This window comes from Camelina sativa, chromosome 3 (genome assembly GCF_000633955.1).
Source record: "Camelina sativa cultivar DH55 chromosome 3, Cs, whole genome shotgun sequence".
In the NCBI taxonomy this organism is placed as follows: domain Eukaryota; kingdom Viridiplantae; phylum Streptophyta; class Magnoliopsida; order Brassicales; family Brassicaceae; genus Camelina; species Camelina sativa.
The window spans coordinates 9,160,194-9,179,271 of NC_025687.1; the positions used below are offsets into that span (position 1 = coordinate 9,160,194).

Sequence of the window (19,078 nt, forward strand, 5' to 3'; positions counted from 1 at the left end):
GGGGGAGTGAATGTATTTCATTTCACACACCTAGTCATGCATGCCCTTTGTGTGAAAGCAAGATTGCCTGACTTCCAGGAGACTTTTTCTGCATGGATAGACTATGTACAATGAGGGTGTTGAATAAAATTTTCAATTGTTTAATTCATGCAATGGACATGCTGATTTAAAAAAAAAAAATCATATGTGTATTAAACTGAGTTGAATAGATTCAACTGGTTGAATCTGAAGAAAACGGACCTACATTAACATGTGGCAAAGTATAAGAAAAAAAAATGGTGAATGGGTTGTATCCAATTGCTTTTTGTGAACTTTTATTTCATCCTAATTATTTTAGCTCAATTATTTTATATTAATTTATTTATTTTATAAAATAAAAAACTATACCAAAACTCATCATTTAAAAAATCTATAAATAGAGACTAGTCTTGTTTTATTTGGACATAGAAAAAACATCAATTTTCATTAGAATTTCCTATTTTCCTTGGACTAATTATAAATTACAATAGAAAATAAATTTATATAAAAATTATTTTAAATTATATTAGTTGAGTTTTAATAGATAATCGTTATTAAATATGTAATCATAAACAAAATAAAAATATGTAAATATAATTTAGTGGAGTAAGGTGTTGAATTTTATTAAATAAAACTATTGTAGATGATAAAATTTGAATAAGTGTTGAATTATGAAGTAGAGGATAGAAGATGATGTAGAGTGTTAAAAGGTAAAAAAGAGGGTGTTGAAAAAGTGAACCAATGTAGATAGTCTTAACAAGGCTGGTAACTGTAACTTAGTACTCCAGATTGGTGAGCTAAAGACTTTTGATGAAAAGACTTGTTGTTGTTCTGCTTTTATATGCAAAAGTTTACTTAGTTTTACATGTCACAAAACCAATGTTTGGGACTGTTTCCTGCTAAATAGTTTGATCTACTTGAGCTATCATCATTTCATTTATCAAGAAAAGGTGTAGTTTGTTTTGCTTTGATTTTAAGTTTTATTATTACATATTCATACTGAACTTTATACCATTTACTCAGTTTGTGCGGCTACTCTCGCTACTAATCACAATTGGGCTTCTGACCTTGTACTTGGCGTTAGACCAAGTTAGAGCCCCAAATACATCTTGCTTAAGTGAAGCTGTAGCAGACACTATCACCTGGTATGTCAACTTCTCACCATTTTTTGTAAATTGGAGTTTTTCTGGCGTCACTTGAATATTAAACCCTTGTGGTGTTTCCACGCTGACTGTATAAATAGCCACGCCATCTCCACCAACATTGGTCACTGTCCTTGTAACTGTTATATTCCCATTTCCTTTGAATCCAGAGATTCCAATTGACGGGTAATTGATGGTTGAGATTAAGTCTAAGTTGGAATCTGCAGGGCAAGTAAAATTCACAGGAAGTGCTTTTGACATAGTCTTGATTGTGGTTACGTTGTATCCATAGTAACATAGAAAGTTCAGGTAGTCAGTTTCAGTTGTCTCGTAGACTAGTCCTGGTTGCATTGATGCTGTTGAGCTTAGTTCCCCTGCTCCAGAGTCATAAGGCGTGGCTGCTGCACCAGTTTCTGTTGTTATAAGACCTTTGTCGTTGTTTGCTTGAGTTGCTGTGAATGTGACCGTCAAAGAATGATTGTTACAAAAAAATCCATATTTGCATGCCATAATCACAAGATATGCAATGAAGGGGAGTTAACCTGTTGTCATAATTGCTGATTTTATCGCAGATGGACCCCATGTGGGATGTTGTGATTTGATGAGAGATGCAACCGCTGTTACGTGAGGAGCTGCCATGGAAGTTCCTGATATGACGTTATACTGAGAAGCCGGCTTGCCTTCTAGTGAAATGGCTGAGTCGTTTCCTGTCCACGCAGCGAGTATTGCGACTCCTGGTGCTGTAATGTCAGGCTGAAGATAGAGGTAAGTAGATGCTTCTAATCAGGTAAAAACTAAACAAGGCACATGCTTTTGGATTACTTTGAGAATGCTTCTTGTGAGACTTGAAGGTCCTCTGGAAGAGAAATATGCAACAGTTGGTGCGGGTGTGAACTTCTCAACTGTTACAGTTGGAAGAATTGTGGCCACGGGATCTCTGCGACACAAGTCAAAAGGTTTTAATTCATTAGCTCTATACTGACTAAGATAGTTCATAGAAATTTTTGAGATAGCTTATTAAGTACTTGGTTGAGTTGAGATAGGAGAAGATCTCAGCTGCTTCCTTTGAGTCAATTACAGTTGTAGGAAAAGCGCCATAAGTGCTAGCAACTGCTCTAGTTCTGTCATCTACAAAGACGCAACCAATACCTCCTTTGCTTTTCACCTCTTCTCTAGCTGATGATGCATAATATGATCCACCAACGTTCTCGCATAACACAACTTTCCCTTTTACCTTCTCTTGATCTAGAGAACCATAGTCACAGGCCCTGAAAAGCCAATGATTTATGAAGACAGAAAAAGGTTAGCTTCCTTATCCTTTGTGATTATTCTTTATAAGAATCTAAAACAAGCTCAAGGTATTGTATTTGAATTCACCAATATTATTTACCTGGCTTCTCCTTCTGATGCATCAGCGTTCTTAGCAAACTTGCCATGAATCAGAGGATACACAGGAGATTTACTAGCGTTTGAAAAGTGTATACCTTCACCCTGAAAATCAATAAATGTTCATTTTGGCAAACCAGATAATATAATGTTATGGGTGTATTATGTGTATTACCTTGATGACTTTATTGCCGCCTAGCACAACATCAGACTCAAAGTCCCTATCAATGGTGTTGGCAGCGACGGTCATTATCCAAGGTGCAGTATTGGTAACTGTACCGCCATCAGGCCCATCATTACCTGCAGAGCAGATAACCAAGATTCCTTGCTCCATCGCGTGAAAAGCTCCTATGGCGATAGGATCAGTGTTCAGGTCGATGCGAGCGTATGCTGGAGCTCCGAGGGACAGAGATAGAACATCAACTCCATCCCCTATTGCATCATCGAAAGCAGCTAGGATAGAAGAGCCTGTGCATCCCCCGGGATTGCATACTTTGTACATAGCAATCCTTGCATTTGGTGAACCTCCCTTTGCGGTCCCGGAAGCTACACCGTAGTAGGACGCGTTCTCCACTGCTGATCCAGCTATGGTGGAGGACACATGAGAACCATGACCGATCACATCCCTTGTGGTATCGTATTCTGAATCATCCTCAGGATTTTTGTAATATCTTGCTCCAATGATCTTTCTGCATAAACAAAAAAAAAAAGAAATGTTTAGTCTTCAAAAAGAAGTTGGTAATATTCAGCTTGGTTTTTGAAGGTTGTGAAAATTGTAACCTGTTACAGTTAGTAGACTTGAAGTCCTTTGCTTCCATGCATGTACCTTTCCACCGAGACGGAATTGGACCCAAGTCTTTGTCATTGAAGCTTTCTGATTCTGGCCATATCCCTGTTTGTTTGTTTTCATTGTGTGAAACTCATATTTGGTTTTGTTTATTAATTGACAGCCAAAACAGGAGTGAAATGCCTTACCAGTGTCCAGAATGCCGACAATGCTATCATATGATCCATCTGCGGTTGTTGAAGGTGGACCGGAGTCGATCTTTACTGATGTTTGGTACTTGAGAAAGTCCCATGAATGAGTTGTGTGTAGCTGGAAGTTTGGATCAGGAAAAACCGAAACCACTCCCGGTTTTTTGGCTATGACTTTGGCCTCTTCTGCTGTCATATGAGCTGCAAAACCCGTGAAGCCATGCTTATATGTGTAGACGAGATCGTTCGCTCTCCTACAACAACAAACCATAAAAAGGCCTCAGAATCCACAAAACAAAACTTTGTGCAAGTATCAATGTATATTTTTCACTACATGTAAAGAGTGTATCAGTATATCCAACCTTTTAAACATGGTATTTATGAGTATCTGAGCTCTATAAGCGTTTGCGGCAGAGGAAGCTGTTCCCATGTAGACGATGTAAATCCCATCACCATTTCTTGATCCTGCTTCCGTTTCTGTCGTAAACAAGATACATAAGAGATATAGAAATAATAAAAAGGGTGTGAAGAAGGTAAAGGGTTTCATGTTTTTGTAGTTTACTAGCCACTTAAGGACTTGTACACTGACCACAAAACTCAAGAAGAGGGTATTTATAATGGTTGAGTGATTGTTGGAAACTAAAGATAGAGCAAAAGAATCAATTAATGCTTGAGTTGCTTATCCCACTTTGAAGAATTGGTGGGTTTCTGAATTGGGCAAAAAGTGGAGATAGAATAGGCTAGTGATCCGACCACTATCTTCTGTTCGAGTCATTACATCACAACACTCAGCATGTTTTTCTTTTTCCTTCTTTCCGAGGTTCCAAAGACTTTGAACAGAATGTTTAAGATAAGCCATTTATTAGATGGTGAAGGAGTGTCCACTAACTAAAGGATTTTTTATCAGGACTTCACAAAATCTGAAAAAGTTCTTCATTAGCGCTACGTATGAAATTATTATATAATGGCCAAATATGACTTATATAATCATAAATAAATAATTAAACAATTCTATAATTACGTTAAACATGTTTTTAAATCAAAGAAAATTGGGTCCATGGATGAAACTCACAAAGGATTGGTTGAGTAGCCAATAAAAGGAGAGGGTGGTGCGGGTCTGCAGAGTGCATTAACCAGAATTGGCATTTACATTCCACTCTTATGGAATCTTGGTAAATCCCTATAGCATGCTTGTAGGCTTTGTACTTAAACTAATGTATAGTCGAGATCATGTCAAAATCTTATATATTTAGCAACCTACAAAGAAAAATAGAATTATAAAAATTGCCGACCACTTTTAGTGGCTCAGAGTGGAGTGCACTCGTGCTACTCTTGGAAAGTATGTATTATCAATATGAGTCACACACATATGCTAATGCTATCGCATGATCTAATTTAAGTAAGAAAATAATATATATAGAGAAAATAGAGATTGTGATTAAATTTTTAGGAAACAATGATTAATGAAGAAAGCATAAGATATAACTAAACAAAAGTCTTTTAAAGCCCAAATAAAATTCCCATAAAAAGTTAAAAAGCTCCGATGCCGGGAATCGAACCCGGGTCTCCTGGGTGAAAGCCAGATATCCTAACCGCTGGACGACATCGGATATATGTAAGTTTTGAAATGTTAAAAATATATTGATTAGTCTATACTACATAGAGATGGTCTGAGATTTATGTCAGACGGTGAAGCCGAGGTGTGGTGAAGGTTTTTTTTTTGACCTCGTGAGGTGAAGATTTTATTACCATCTTCTGGAATTACATATACTTGAACCAACTATATATATGTATTATTAGACCATAGTCATACAAAAAAGATTTTATTATAATTATTAAAAATCAATCCAAATTAGCTTATATTTATATGATCAAAATTTAATTTTTACATCAAACAATAATATTTTAAGTAGAATAAAAATCTCAAATTTGAGACTGAGGCATTATATGGTATTAATTTGATCTAAGAAGCCATATCACATTTGCTAAACTAGATAATTCCATTGTCTTAATTTAGGAAAAAAGATGGCTAACTACACCAAGTATAGGAGAATACATGGTCACACATACCAAGTATATTATTGTATCCTCAACTACAAGGAGTATATGTATTACATGACCACATGCATGAACTATATGACGTTATGTGGTCAACACCATAAACATACATTCTAGTACACCGGTCGACTGACTCCAGCGAAGACTGATGTTGACTCCGGTGTTACCAAAAAAATGTATTAATTTTCTTTCTATTAAAAATCAAAAATAAGAAATATTAAATATAAACATTTTTGTTTTTCATGATTAAAAAATATATTCAATTCAATATCTAATATTTTTATATATCTCTAATATGTATTCATTCTTTAATTAGTTAATTTTTATTTTTAAAGCTAAATTAATGATTAAATAAAAATCATTAATAATTATTTTCAATATATCTATATATATATATAAATCTTTGATAATATCTTAATATATAAAAGATAAACATACAAAAAATTGATTTTTAGCTAAACAATATAGAGGGTATGTTTGCAAAAGAGTATAAAATAAGAATATTTTTGCAAATACCTTTATATTACATCTTAAAAATAATTATCAATGATTTTTATTTAACTATTAGTTTATCTTTAAAAATAAAAATTAACTAATTATAAGAATGAATACATTAGAGATATATTAAAATATTAAGATATTGAATTGAATATGTTTTTAATCATGAAAAATTATTAATGATTTAATATAATTGAAAAAAAAAATTGAATACAATTTTTTAGTCAACGGCGGTCTTCGCCGGAGTCAGTCGATCGGTGTACCGGATTGTATGTCTATGGTGTTGACCACATAACGTCATATAGTTCATGCATGTGGCCATGTAATACATATAGTTCATGTAGTTGAATATACAATAGTATAATTGGTATGTATGACTATGTTTTCTCTTATACTTCGTGTTGGTACCTATCTTTTTCCCTTATTTTATACTATGATAAGTAAGAGCAAGTAATGATTCTTAATCAAACTGCTACTTTCAAAATTAAGAAATTTTCTATATTATCTTTAAAACATAATTTTCCAAAAATATTAATTACTTGCAAAATTTTTTAAAACATTGACTTACATTAACAAACAAATTCAATATGTTTTCGAAGAACAAAAAAAAAGTTATAGTTACAACCATCGACATGCATTTTTCAAGAATCATCATTGCAACTTTAACAAAGTAATACTTATATTTTTGTGTAGATATGTATTATTCTTATAAACCTAACATGATTGTATGACAATAAAATCAAATAAATACCATAATATAATCCTTAAACATTAATCCATGTACATAAATTAACTTCTCATATTGTTACCATCTATTGAATATTTCTATTAACAATTTTAGGATATAACCGTTTGTGACGCTTATAATTGGGTGAAGGAGTGTCCATTAGAGGATTCTTGATCGGGACTACAGCAGAACCTCTATAAATTAATAAGGTCGGGACCATGAAATTTTATTAATTTATAGATGTTTTAATTTATCGATAAATTAATAATTATTAATCTATTGATAAATTAATAAAATATTAATTTATGAAGATGATTTTTTATTAGAAATTCAGAGTTTAGAAGAAATTGTTGCTACTGTTTTTCAAGGTGATGATAAAGTTGAAAAATATATGACGATACCTTTAGAAGCAGTTACACATAAGGAAGCAATTATCGCGTCAAGAACTCTCTACAATTTTTGGATGCGATTTGAGAAGACAACACCAAAAGTTTTTGATGCAGTCAGAAAGATTAGAGATGCTCTCGAACAAGAATGCAAATTCAAGAACAAACAAACAACAATATATTCATATTTCACTAAATATTCTTAGATATATATATATATATATATATATATACTATTTTATTTGATTATTAATTTATGATATTGATGGGACCATATTTTTACATGAGATTTTTTAAAAAGTTATTAATTTATTATTTTATCGAATAATGTTTAAAATTACACTAGTCCCAACTTGGGACCGGAGAAATTTATTAATTTATAGAGGTTATTAATTTACCGAGTATTAATTTATAGATGTTCTACTGTATAAGTAAATCAGAAAGTTCTTAACTAATGCTTTCAAGGGCAAGTACAAAATTATTATTCATAAAATGCCAAAAATATGCCATAGATAAATATAATAACCTTTTGTACTCCGATGCAGGGAATCGAACCCGGGTCTCCTGGGTGAAAGCCAGATATCCTAACCGCTGGACGACATCGGATTTGTTATAGTTGCGAATTTAGTGATATACTGATTAAATGAACCTTAATCCTACACTTTCTTCGTTCGACTTTTATCAAAATCATATATTAGTAAATACGTAGAAATTATCTGAGATAAAGTTTATGTAATACGTACGGTGAAGCAGACGTGTAGTGAATAATTTATGAATATCGTCTGGAATTAGATATACTTAAAACACCAAATATATGTATACTAAGGTTACGGTAATTAGTAGAAATATAACATTAAATACTACCACTGTAAGAAAACACACGATTTGTTCTATGATTACACAAGGTTCATGAAACTTTCTTATTAGAAAGTTCCTGGAGGTTGATGCGGGTCTAGCTTCGGTAAACCTTCACGCCCTGGACTATCGAGTAACTCTTCGAGAGTAAGATTGTTGAGACGTGTAGAAGCTCCTGTAGAAGACGAACGAGCGAGTGGAGACTCCTCTTGATTCCCATTAGAGGGTGAAGGAGAAGGAGTATGATAAGACGGTGTCTGAGGTAGTGGATGCGAGATTGAACGACGAGAATTAGAACCAGTTGGAGTTTGTGTACGGTTAGAACCGGTGGGAGCAGGTACACCTGATCAGACAGGAACATTGTGTAATCGTTGCCATTAAACATCTATAAAAAAAAACAAAATCAATTTAATCAGATCTAAGAGAAATTAGAAACAATCAGGGTTAATAGATTATATTAGGATTGATAGATGCAATTACGGTTAATATATGAAATTAGGGTTCATAGATGAAACTAGGGTTAATAGATTAAATTAGGCTAAATAGATTGAAATCAGGGTTAATAGATTAAATTAGGGTTAATTGAAGAGATTAGGGTTTATTGAAGAGATTCGGTTTTGACGAGATAGAAACAAAGACGAAGAGATATTAGAGTTAATACCTTGACGGAGAAGACGAAGGTTGGATGGAGACGGCTAAGGTTCGACGGAGACAGCTACGATTTACCGGAGAAGACGAAGAAGGGCGGCTCCGGTTTGTCAGAGAAGACGAAGAAGAAAGAGAGATTAGGGGCTGAGAGGATGAAGAAGAGAAATTAGGGTTTGGGTGAATGAGTTTGAGCTTCGCTCAAACCACAGCTCGATGGCATATATAAATATTTTGTGCCCTCGTAACTCCCTTGCAGATATTGCGACGGAATAACTAGGAACCGACAAACTGACCAATCAAAATACACCAACTTTGCGAGGGATTAGCGTGGCCCCATCGCACATCCCTCGCAAAAAAGATGCAACAACCGACAAACTTACCAATCAAAATACACCAATTTTGCGAGGGATTAGCGTGGCTCCATCGCACATCCCTCGCAAAAAAGATTAATCAGCCGACAAACTGACCAATTAAATACACCAGCTTTGCGAGGGATTAGCGATGGATTTGCAAGGTCCAATAAGAAATCCGTCGCAAATCCCTCGCACCTTTATAATCAAATTCATTTTATATACCAAGATCATCCTCATTAAAATGTACTCAATCAAAAGCTAAAGAAAGTTTTCCTATGCTTTCAAAATTATTAATCCAATATTATTAGTTTGCTAATCCAATATTATTATATACAAATAGTTTGCTATGTGTAGATAAAATTAAAGTAGGTTCATATTTGCATGTAAAAGATCAAATGTTGGTTACTAAATTAAAGTAGATAAATTAGTTTACTAAGTTCAGATTTTCCTATGCTTTGGATGCAATGTTGTTTAGTAATGCTCTTCTTTAATTTGCATGTAAAAGATCAATTTGCGAGGGAACCGTGAGGCTTTAGCGAGGAATAAGCTCAGTGTATCGCACATCCCTTGCAAATTGCGAGGGATCTGCGAGGGTTTTCCGGGTCTTCTCGCACATCCACCGCATATCCCTCGCAAGTGTATATATTCTTTTGCATCAACTTTATTTTCTTAATGATACAATCTCTATTAATTTCATGTTTTTCCTATGTTTTGGAAAGTTCATTGTTCATATAGTTGGTGATTAGTGGACTATGGACTCTACATTGCAATTGTTGATCAAAACACTTTAACACTTGGTCATATCTATGTTCATAATGAAAGTAAATCACATCTTGATTTATATATATCTTATATGTTTTCTTCACACATGTTGATTCATCTCAAATATTTTTTTGTCTTTTGATGTTTACTAGGAACTTCACTTCAGAATTAAACCTAAAATTCAAACCCTAAGCTCAAACCCTAAACCCTAAACCCATAATGACCTCACAAATCTGTTGCTACTTCCTCGCAAATTTGCTACAGATTATTTGACTCGCAAATTCGTCGCAAATTTGCGAGGACATTTGTCCGTGCAGGTTTCCGTCGCAAACCACGTGTTGTTTTATAGTGTACAATGCCGTGAAATGTCTAAATACTGTTCTTGAAAACATCATATATGTATCTATATTACTATAGTCAGTATATGATTATTAAGAAGTAACAATATTAAACTCCATACTGGTAATCATAACATGTATAATGTACTTAATTATGCTGCAGAAATGGTCAATGCCTAACAGACAACATTACAAATTATAAAAACAAAAGAAAAAGAAAAGCATTAATTAATATTTTTTTTTTTTATTATTCAACCAAACGTTTATACACATTTACAAATTACACGTTCAAGAGTAACAAAGTACTTAGTCAGTAAGTATCATAACATATTAACATTCCACATGCATCCTCATGTAAAATTAAAGCTAAAAATTTAAATGAAAACAAGTGCTGAAGTGCATGATTAGTCGTCATTGTCATACCAAAACGTCAGATATTTCAAGTACATGCAGTTTAAAGAAAGAGGGATGACTTGTGTTTTTTTCTTGGATACTTTGACCCAATCATACTACAAAAGATATATTACCAACAGAAGAAAAAAAAACAGATAATACTGAAATGAGAGAGCTCTACGTGGCANAGGTTTACGTGGCAATAACTCGTTTTGTGGTAACGTACGAGGAACTCCATCCATACTAATTTCCTCATAACATAACGAATTATTTATTTTAAATTTAATTAAATTTCTTTAATAGAATCTCTCACTAATCAATCAATTGAAAAAGAAAAAAAAAACTCAAAAAGAAAGACAACGAAGGTAAAACCGTAAAAGGAAACTTCTTCTCCAAACTAACAAGTCATCTCGACCCCAAGAACACAACACGTGTACCATTCTCTAACTTGCGCCAAAAGCCATCGTTCACAAATCTCTTTGAGCGGTGCTAACGTCCACCATCTCTCTAGCTGTCGCTTCTCAATCTTCTCTTCCTTCTCCTTTGTTTCTTCTTTCTCTCTCTCTCTCTATCTTTGTCCAACCAATCATTCCTATATATACGTTTCAGGATATATTTCTAATTTTAATCAAATATATAATTTATAACTAGCCGACATACAAAATAAGACGGAAGTATATAAAGAAGCTACAAGCTTGTCAATTGTTTACCTAAATCGCCTCTCGTCTTTGAGTTCCCATCGAACAGAAGATGATGAAAATGAAGAGTTTTCTTGGTTCTAGATTATATTCTTCCTCTACAAGAAAAGGTTAGTTTTCAAGAAATTTTTTAGAAGTTTGAATGATTTGGCTTCTCTTCTTCTCTTACATGTATTATTAGTTCTTGAATGATTTTTAGAATGTCAAAAAAAATTTCTGTGATGATTTTTTTTTCTCATTTTTTGGAAGAAACAATTCTGAAAATATCTGTCAATTGTTTTTGTTTTGTCAATGGAGCAGGAAAGTCCGAGAAGGAATGTTGTCGTAGCTTGACGTCGAAGCTAAGTGTTAATGAAGAGTACAAGGAAGCATTCAGAACGAACTCCTACTTAGAGATTCGGACAAAAGCAGAAGATCAATTAGGCGTTACATCCTGTAGCAAACTCTCTTCTTCTTCTTCGCCTTCTTCTTCGTCTTCTTCCCCTTCATCTTCAGATCTTAGCTTCCATTCACACTTCACCGATTATTTGCTCGACCCTCCTCAAGATACACTCGATGCTCTGATGCAAGACTCGAGTTTCAATGATCTTCTAGTTAAATTCTTCGCCTTTAGCTCCGAAGCGTGCGACGTGTGTGAGTCTCTCCTTCAATCCATCCAACGAATCAAGATCAATCACAACAAAATCAAAAGAATTATCACGATTGGGAAAAGGGTTTGTAACGGTGCTAAAACCACGGAATATAGCCATGAACAGCTCTGCGCTTTAATATTTCAAGAGCTTTCTAGATTTGCAGCGCTCAAGAACCCTTTGTGTTGTATGATCAACGAAGCTCGGTTTGGTATAGTTCACGATGCAAACTCGGATTTGCTCGAAAAATTGACAACCAAAAGGAGAAGAATCAAAAGAAAAGTCAGGTTCTTGAGTTTCTGCAAGAAGCTAGGAGGTTATAGCCTAGTGATTTCTCATAGCGCTATTGTCATTACATTACTAATAATAGCTCTTCACAGCATTCTGGGTGCTTTAGCAGCTCCTGCGTTGCTCGGTTTATGTTCTTTGGTTCTTTTGAGGAAGAAAAAAGCAAAGAGAAGCATGCATAAGAGCAAGAGAGATACAACGCTAGAGAGGCTCGGGACACAAATCGACATAGCAGCTAAAGGAATGTTCATATTGATAAACGATTTGGATACATTGAGTAGACTTGCCGGGAGATTATGCGATGAGATAGAGCATAGGAAAACCGTGGCTGCGATGTGCGCAAAGAGTAGGAAGATTGAAGTGCTAAAGGAAGCATTGAGGGAGTTTAGTGCACATGAAGAAAGATTCTCAGATCAATTGCAAGAGCTTGAAGAACATCTCTACCTCTGTTTCATCACTATTAACAGATCAAGAAGGCTAGTGTTAGCGCAAATCACGGGAAACTAGTTCTTGATTCNCTATATATACGTTTCAGGATATATTTCTAATTTTAATCAAATATATAATTTATAACTAGCCGACATACAAAATAAGACGGAAGTATATAAAGAAGCTACAAGCTTGTCAATTGTTTACCTAAATCGCCTCTCGTCTTTGAGTTCCCATCGAACAGAAGATGATGAAAATGAAGAGTTTTCTTGGTTCTAGATTATATTCTTCCTCTACAAGAAAAGGTTAGTTTTCAAGAAATTTTTTAGAAGTTTGAATGATTTGGCTTCTCTTCTTCTCTTAACTAATTCTTGAATGTTTTTTTTAGAAATAATGTTGTGATATTCTGTAACCAGAGATGGTTTTTTTTTTTTTTTCCATTTTTTGGAGGAAACAATTCTGAAAATATCTGTCAATTGTTTTTGTTTTGTCAATGGAGCAGGAAAGTCCGAGAAGGAATGTTGTCGTAGCTTGACGTCGAAGCTAAGTGTTAATGAAGAGTACAAGGAAGCATTCAGAACGAACTCCTACTTAGAGATTCGGACAAAAGCAGAAGATCAATTAGGCGTTACATCCTGTAGCAAACTCTCTTCTTCTTCTTCGCCTTCTTCTTCGTCTTCTTCCCCTTCATCTTCAGATCTTAGCTTCCATTCACACTTCACCGATTATTTGCTCGACCCTCCTCAAGATACACTCGATGCTCTGATGCAAGACTCGAGTTTCAACGATCTTCTAGTTAAATTCTTCGCCTTTAGCTCTGAAGCTTGCGACGTGTGTGAGTCTCTCCTTCATTCCATCCAACAAATCAAGATCAATCACAACAAAATCAAGAGAATTATCACGATTGGGAAAAGGGTTTGTAATGGTGCTAAAACCACGGAATTTAGCCATGAACAGCTCTGCGCTTTAATATTTCAAGAGCTTTCTAGATTTGCAGCGCTCAAGAACCCTTTGTGTTGTATCATCAACGAAGCTCGGTTTGGTATAGTTCACGATGCAAACTCGGATTTGCTCGAAAAATTGACAACCAAAAGGAGAAGAATCAGAAGAAAAGTCAGGTTCTTGAGTTTCTGCAAGAAGCTAGGAGGTTATAGCCTAGTGATTTCTCATAGCGCTATTGTCATTACATTAGTAATAATAGCTCTCCACAGCATACTCGGTGCTTTAGCAGCTCCTGCGTTGCTCGGTTTATGTTCTTTGGTTCTTTTGAGGAAGAAAGAAGCAAAAAGAAGCATGCATAAAAGCAAGAGACATACAACGTTAGAGAGGCTCGGGACACAAATCGATATAGCAGCTAAAGGAATGTTCATATTGATAAACGATTTGGATACATTGAGTAGACTTGCCGGGAGATTATGCGATGAGATAGAGCATAGAAAAACCGTGGCTGCGATGTGCGCAAAGAGTAGGAAGATTGAAGTGCTAAAGGAAGCATTGAGGGAGTTTAATGCACATGAAGAAAGATTCTCAGATCAATTGCAAGAGCTTGAAGAACATCTCTACCTCTGTTTCATCACTATTAACAGATCAAGAAGGCTAGTGTTAGCGCAAATCACGGGAAACTAGTTCTTGATTCTTTGATTCTTTTGGTTCATCAAAATAATATATATACTTTTGTAGGGTTTATGAATTACGTATTACTTTTGTAGGGTTTATGGATTACCTATTATTGAAATATATTAAAAAAATGTTATAAGAATATCTCTCAAAGTTTTTTTTAATGATTCAAATGAAATTGAGGCGTATTCTTTTTTTTTTTGTTTAATATGTTCTTTGATCTTGATTCAATCTTCTAAGTCTTTGAATTATCATCGAGTTATATACTTTTGGTTTGAATTCTAATGTTTTTGAATTTTTGGTCCTAATAATGTTGAAAATGTATGTTAACATCGTTAATAGTTGAGCCAATAAATAAATTGCTCACAAGGAAAGTGATCACTAATCGGTTACGAAATTTCAAAGGTAACCATCATCCATTAACTTTACAAAATCTAGGACGGTACTGTAATATTGGTTCAATGGTTTTGTGTAGCTTAGTTGATTTGGCAAAACTTACATGGATTACGTGATTGTAATTTGTAAAATAGCCATATGAATAAAATTTAATTGTTATATGAACTTCTAAATAACTTGGGGTATACGTACGAATTATCATTTTTGCATCTCTAAAAATTTCTTTAAATCCGTTACTTGTATGTCAAAATATTGACATAAGCTCAATACATTTTAAAGATCATATTCCAAAAAATAACATCATTTTGTTAAAGTTAAGAACAAATAAAACAAGACAAGATTTAACTAAGATTTTCCAAAGCAACATACATTTTTTTAGCTTTTCAAACTCTTATAAAGGTGAAGGCACACATGTCTTGTAAGGATTGTACTTGATTAAAAAAAAACACTCTTTCCCTTTTGCTACGGAATCTTTTCGAGTTTGAAACATTCAAATACAATATATCTTTTATATAATCATATTTCCTCAAATCAAATTGGGTCTTCTGCATTAACAGACCCATCAAACAAAGAAGAAGTAAAAAAAAAAACAAAGAGGGGGCGGGTCGCTCAGGGAGAAAAGAAACAGACTCAGAGCGCGACCACTGCCCAATAACTTTTTTTTTTTCAGACAAAAGNTTTGCTCGACCCTCCTCAAGATACACTCGATGCTCTGATGCAAGACTCGAGTTTCAATGATCTTCTAGTTAAATTCTTCGCCTTTAGCTCCGAAGCGTGCGACGTGTGTGAGTCTCTCCTTCAATCCATCCAACGAATCAAGATCAATCACAACAAAATCAAAAGAATTATCACGATTGGGAAAAGGGTTTGTAACGGTGCTAAAACCACGGAATATAGCCATGAACAGCTCTGCGCTTTAATATTTCAAGAGCTTTCTAGATTTGCAGCGCTCAAGAACCCTTTGTGTTGTATGATCAACGAAGCTCGGTTTGGTATAGTTCACGATGCAAACTCGGATTTGCTCGAAAAATTGACAACCAAAAGGAGAAGAATCAAAAGAAAAGTCAGGTTCTTGAGTTTCTGCAAGAAGCTAGGAGGTTATAGCCTAGTGATTTCTCATAGCGCTATTGTCATTACATTACTAATAATAGCTCTTCACAGCATTCTGGGTGCTTTAGCAGCTCCTGCGTTGCTCGGTTTATGTTCTTTGGTTCTTTTGAGGAAGAAAAAAGCAAAGAGAAGCATGCATAAGAGCAAGAGAGATACAACGCTAGAGAGGCTCGGGACACAAATCGACATAGCAGCTAAAGGAATGTTCATATTGATAAACGATTTGGATACATTGAGTAGACTTGCCGGGAGATTATGCGATGAGATAGAGCATAGGAAAACCGTGGCTGCGATGTGCGCAAAGAGTAGGAAGATTGAAGTGCTAAAGGAAGCATTGAGGGAGTTTAGTGCACATGAAGAAAGATTCTCAGATCAATTGCAAGAGCTTGAAGAACATCTCTACCTCTGTTTCATCACTATTAACAGATCAAGAAGGCTAGTGTTAGCGCAAATCACGGGAAACTAGTTCTTGATTCTTTGATTCTTTTGGTTCATCAAAATAATATATATACTTTTGTAGGGTTTATGAATTACGTATTACTTTTGTAGGGTTTATGGATTACCTATTATTGAAATATATTAAAAAAATGTTATAAGAATATCTCTCAAAGTTTTTTTTAATGATTCAAATGAAATTGAGGCGTATTCTTTTTTTTTTTGTTTAATATGTTCTTTGATCTTGATTCAATCTTCTAAGTCTTTGAATTATCATCGAGTTATATACTTTTGGTTTGAATTCTAATGTTTTTGAATTTTTGGTCCTAATAATGTTGAAAATGTATGTTAACATCGTTAATAGTTGAGCCAATAAATAAATTGCTCACAAGGAAAGTGATCACTAATCGGTTACGAAATTTCAAAGGTAACCATCATCCATTAACTTTACAAAATCTAGGACGGTACTGTAATATTGGTTCAATGGTTTTGTGTAGCTTAGTTGATTTGGCAAAACTTACATGGATTACGTGATTGTAATTTGTAAAATAGCCATATGAATAAAATTTAATTGTTATATGAACTTCTAAATAACTTGGGGTATACGTACGAATTATCATTTTTGCATCTCTAAAAATTTCTTTAAATCCGTTACTTGTATGTCAAAATATTGACATAAGCTCAATACATTTTAAAGATCATATTCCAAAAAATAACATCATTTTGTTAAAGTTAAGAACAAATAAAACAAGACAAGATTTAACTAAGATTTTCCAAAGCAACATACATTTTTTTAGCTTTTCAAACTCTTATAAAGGTGAAGGCACACATGTCTTGTAAGGATTGTACTTGATTAAAAAAAAACACTCTTTCCCTTTTGCTACGGAATCTTTTCGAGTTTGAAACATTCAAATACAATATATCTTTTATATAATCATATTTCCTCAAATCAAATTGGGTCTTCTGCATTAACAGACCCATCAAACAAAGAAGAAGTAAAAAAAAAAACAAAGAGGGGGCGGGTCGCTCAGGGAGAAAAGAAACAGACTCAGAGCGCGACCACTGCCCAATAACTTTTTTTTTTTCAGACAAAAGAAACTTAAAACTGAACGTTGGAAGAATAAATCTGTCCAAAGGACCAAGAAGAAGGAACAAAATTGAGGAAGACTCTTGTAGCACCATCGGTAGTAGTAATGGAGAAAGAGAGAGATTGACCATCGAGGTAAGCGTTTGATTGCCAATTAGCTCCCCAATTACGAGACATGGCTAACCAACCAGTCTTTGATCCTTTAATGGAGACAGATCTAATCGAACCTCCTCCTCCTACGTTTTGAATGTTCACTAGCTCGAAGTAGTCTCTTCCGTTTATTCTGAATCTCACTCCTCCTTTTTTGTAACAGCTTACTCTGTTTTTAAAAACAGAGTTTAGTTTAGAGATTAGAACAATTGCAAAAATGGAAACATAATCTGATTCTTTTTGAAAAATCTTAACCTTTGGAAAACGACGGGAACGATTCCACCTCTGTAAATACCGATCTTTTCCCAAGCGGGTTGAGCCATGTCGAAATGTTTGAGCGGCGGATTGCACCATCCACCGTTGTTGTTGGGCAGAGCAAAGTTTGGTGGGCAAAAGTTCGTGGCTGTGATGACTACGGACGCTCCTTTCTTGCACCACCGTGAGTCCGCAGCGTAATCGCACGTTATCCTATAACATTCTCCGCAAGAAGCTCCGTCGTTAAACAAAGCCGTGCTTAACGCCGCCGTCATTGTCCCGTACCCCGCCGAGTAAAGATCTCCGTAACCACAAGCTCCACCTGATTAAAGAATCAAGAATATAACTAATCAGTTAAACCAAGCGGTCCAAATCCATCCATAAGAGTCATAACCGTATGAAAATTAAAGGAACTGTTGAGTTTACCCATTGTTCCAGAAGCGTCACTTCCACCATAGAATGTGGCGTGACCATTGGTTAAACCAGAAGGCTTAAACGCATCAACCGAAATAAAAAGAGCGGCCAAAACCGCCAAGCCAGCTAGAGACTTTGACATGATTGTAATTTTGTTTCGTTCGAGTGAAGGAGAGAGAGATTATGATAAATGATGATGATGATGATCGAGTGAAGGAGAGAGAGTTGTTTAAATAAAGGTGGGAAGTGAGTGTTAAAACTATGTAGTAGCAACAAAACCTAACATGTGGTCTTATCTTTTATCTAGCCTGTGTGTATCTTTTATTTCTTTCTTTGTTTCTTAAAGGCAAATCTCCTACATGTGTATATTTATAAGTAACAATATAAGTCCAACAAAAGACAGTAGATCTGCAAACTCTGTTTCTTTGTAATATGCTACTGATGGTTTTTTTATATTCCACAAAATGTTCGTACAAACAAATTATCTCGGTTACACTAATATTGCTTTTAACACATATATAGCATACTTTTTTTCTTTTTCCTTTGTTTTATTGTGGAGTTTAGAAAAAGAGACTTTAAACCAAATATTATCTTGATTTACTCATGGCCAAACGTTTGTAATCCATAAGTTTTGTTTTTTTGTTCGATGCAATCTTAAAAGTTAATTTGTAAGATTACAATTTGTAAATTAGCATGGTCACAATTGTATCATAATTATATTTCCATTATTTCAGATTAATATCTTTTTAAATAACATAAAAACTAAGTGAATAAACTGGTTTGTTGTATACTATGCAACGCGGTGGATATTAAAATTTTAAATTAAAATGAATAAATAAGAAGAAAGAAAGACAAAGGAGAGTTTTTTTTGTTTGTGATACGATCATGTGCAGGTTGGTCTGTGCAGGTTCATCGGTCACAAACTCACATGCTCTCTTTCTCCTACATTATTAGCAACACGCCAAATCCTTTTAATTAGTATTATTTATCGAGTTAATAGTCCCCGAAAGCTTGATTTCCAATCTAAGTTG

General features: G+C 34.5%; 5 protein-coding genes and 2 non-coding genes across 8 annotated transcripts; 3 read left to right on the forward strand and 4 right to left on the reverse strand.

The window, feature by feature from the left end:
* On the reverse strand, positions 955-4,111 carry LOC104776132 (CO(2)-response secreted protease-like). Its single transcript, XM_010500146.2, has 9 exons — positions 3,884-4,111; positions 3,522-3,775; positions 3,327-3,438; positions 2,722-3,235; positions 2,551-2,651; positions 2,186-2,428; positions 1,983-2,097; positions 1,703-1,913; positions 955-1,612 (listed from the first exon to the last, which is right to left on the reverse strand). Exons 1-9 carry the CDS (start codon positions 4,066-4,068, stop codon positions 1,038-1,040), a joined length of 2,310 nt encoding a protein of 769 aa, XP_010498448.1. The 5' UTR covers positions 4,069-4,111; the 3' UTR covers positions 955-1,037.
* On the reverse strand, positions 5,060-5,131 carry TRNAE-UUC. Its single transcript has one exon. It is a non-coding gene; the product is annotated as a tRNA-Glu (tRNA).
* On the reverse strand, positions 7,725-7,796 carry TRNAE-UUC. Its single transcript has one exon. It is a non-coding gene; the product is annotated as a tRNA-Glu (tRNA).
* LOC104776136 (UPF0496 protein At1g20180-like) lies at positions 11,205-12,661 on the forward strand. Its single transcript, XM_019241589.1, has 2 exons — positions 11,205-11,347; positions 11,538-12,661. Exons 1-2 carry the CDS (start codon positions 11,290-11,292, stop codon positions 12,659-12,661), a joined length of 1,182 nt encoding a protein of 393 aa, XP_019097134.1. The 5' UTR covers positions 11,205-11,289.
* LOC104776135 (UPF0496 protein At1g20180-like) lies at positions 12,746-14,344 on the forward strand. The gene is made up of 2 exons (XM_010500150.2): positions 12,746-12,888; positions 13,086-14,344. The coding sequence occupies exons 1-2, from the start codon at positions 12,831-12,833 to the stop codon at positions 14,207-14,209; spliced, it is 1,182 nt and encodes a 393-aa protein (XP_010498452.1). The 5' UTR covers positions 12,746-12,830; the 3' UTR covers positions 14,210-14,344.
* Positions 14,700-16,307, forward strand: LOC109130409 (UPF0496 protein At1g20180-like). Its single transcript, XM_019239846.1, has 2 exons — positions 14,700-14,714; positions 15,267-16,307. The coding sequence occupies exons 1-2, from the start codon at positions 14,700-14,702 to the stop codon at positions 16,170-16,172; spliced, it is 921 nt and encodes a 306-aa protein (XP_019095391.1). The 3' UTR covers positions 16,173-16,307.
* LOC104776134 (expansin-A11-like) lies at positions 15,032-18,365 on the reverse strand. Of its 2 annotated transcripts, XM_010500148.2 has the most exons (4): positions 18,060-18,365; positions 17,634-17,955; positions 17,202-17,547; positions 15,032-15,238 (listed from the first exon to the last, which is right to left on the reverse strand). In XM_010500148.2, the coding sequence occupies exons 1-3, from the start codon at positions 18,187-18,189 to the stop codon at positions 17,241-17,243; spliced, it is 759 nt and encodes a 252-aa protein (XP_010498450.1). In that variant the 5' UTR covers positions 18,190-18,365; the 3' UTR covers positions 15,032-15,238; positions 17,202-17,240. The 2 variants fall into 2 exon arrangements, with proteins under 2 accessions (XP_010498450.1, XP_010498449.1); XM_010500147.2 differs by lacking the exon at positions 15,032-15,238 and having other exon boundaries at positions 16,995-17,547; positions 18,060-18,364.

Bases quoted from the DNA above. Each gene is read 5' to 3' on its own strand.
- LOC104776132 (XM_010500146.2), bottom strand. From the start codon at position 4,068: ATGAAACCCTTTACCTTCTTCACACCCTTTTTATTATTTCTATATCTC. The intron at 3,776-3,883 runs GTTGGATATACT...TTGTTGTTGTAG, and splicing joins ATAAATACCATGTTTAAAAG to GAGAGCGAACGATCTCGTCT. The intron at 1,914-1,982 runs GTAATCCAAAAG...CTCTATCTTCAG, and splicing joins TCACAAGAAGCATTCTCAAA to CCTGACATTACAGCACCAGG.
- LOC104776136 (XM_019241589.1), top strand. From the start codon at position 11,290: ATGATGAAAATGAAGAGTTTTCTTGGTTCTAGATTATATTCTTCCTCT. The intron at 11,348-11,537 runs GTTAGTTTTCAA...TCAATGGAGCAG, and splicing joins TTCTTCCTCTACAAGAAAAG to GAAAGTCCGAGAAGGAATGT.
- LOC104776135 (XM_010500150.2), top strand. From the start codon at position 12,831: ATGATGAAAATGAAGAGTTTTCTTGGTTCTAGATTATATTCTTCCTCT. The intron at 12,889-13,085 runs GTTAGTTTTCAA...TCAATGGAGCAG, and splicing joins TTCTTCCTCTACAAGAAAAG to GAAAGTCCGAGAAGGAATGT.
- LOC104776134 (XM_010500148.2), bottom strand. From the start codon at position 18,189: ATGTCAAAGTCTCTAGCTGGCTTGGCGGTTTTGGCCGCTCTTTTTATT. The intron at 17,956-18,059 runs GTAAACTCAACA...TTCTTTAATCAG, and splicing joins TGACGCTTCTGGAACAATGG to GTGGAGCTTGTGGTTACGGA. The intron at 17,548-17,633 runs GTTAAGATTTTT...TTTTAAAAACAG, and splicing joins GTTCCCGTCGTTTTCCAAAG to AGTAAGCTGTTACAAAAAAG.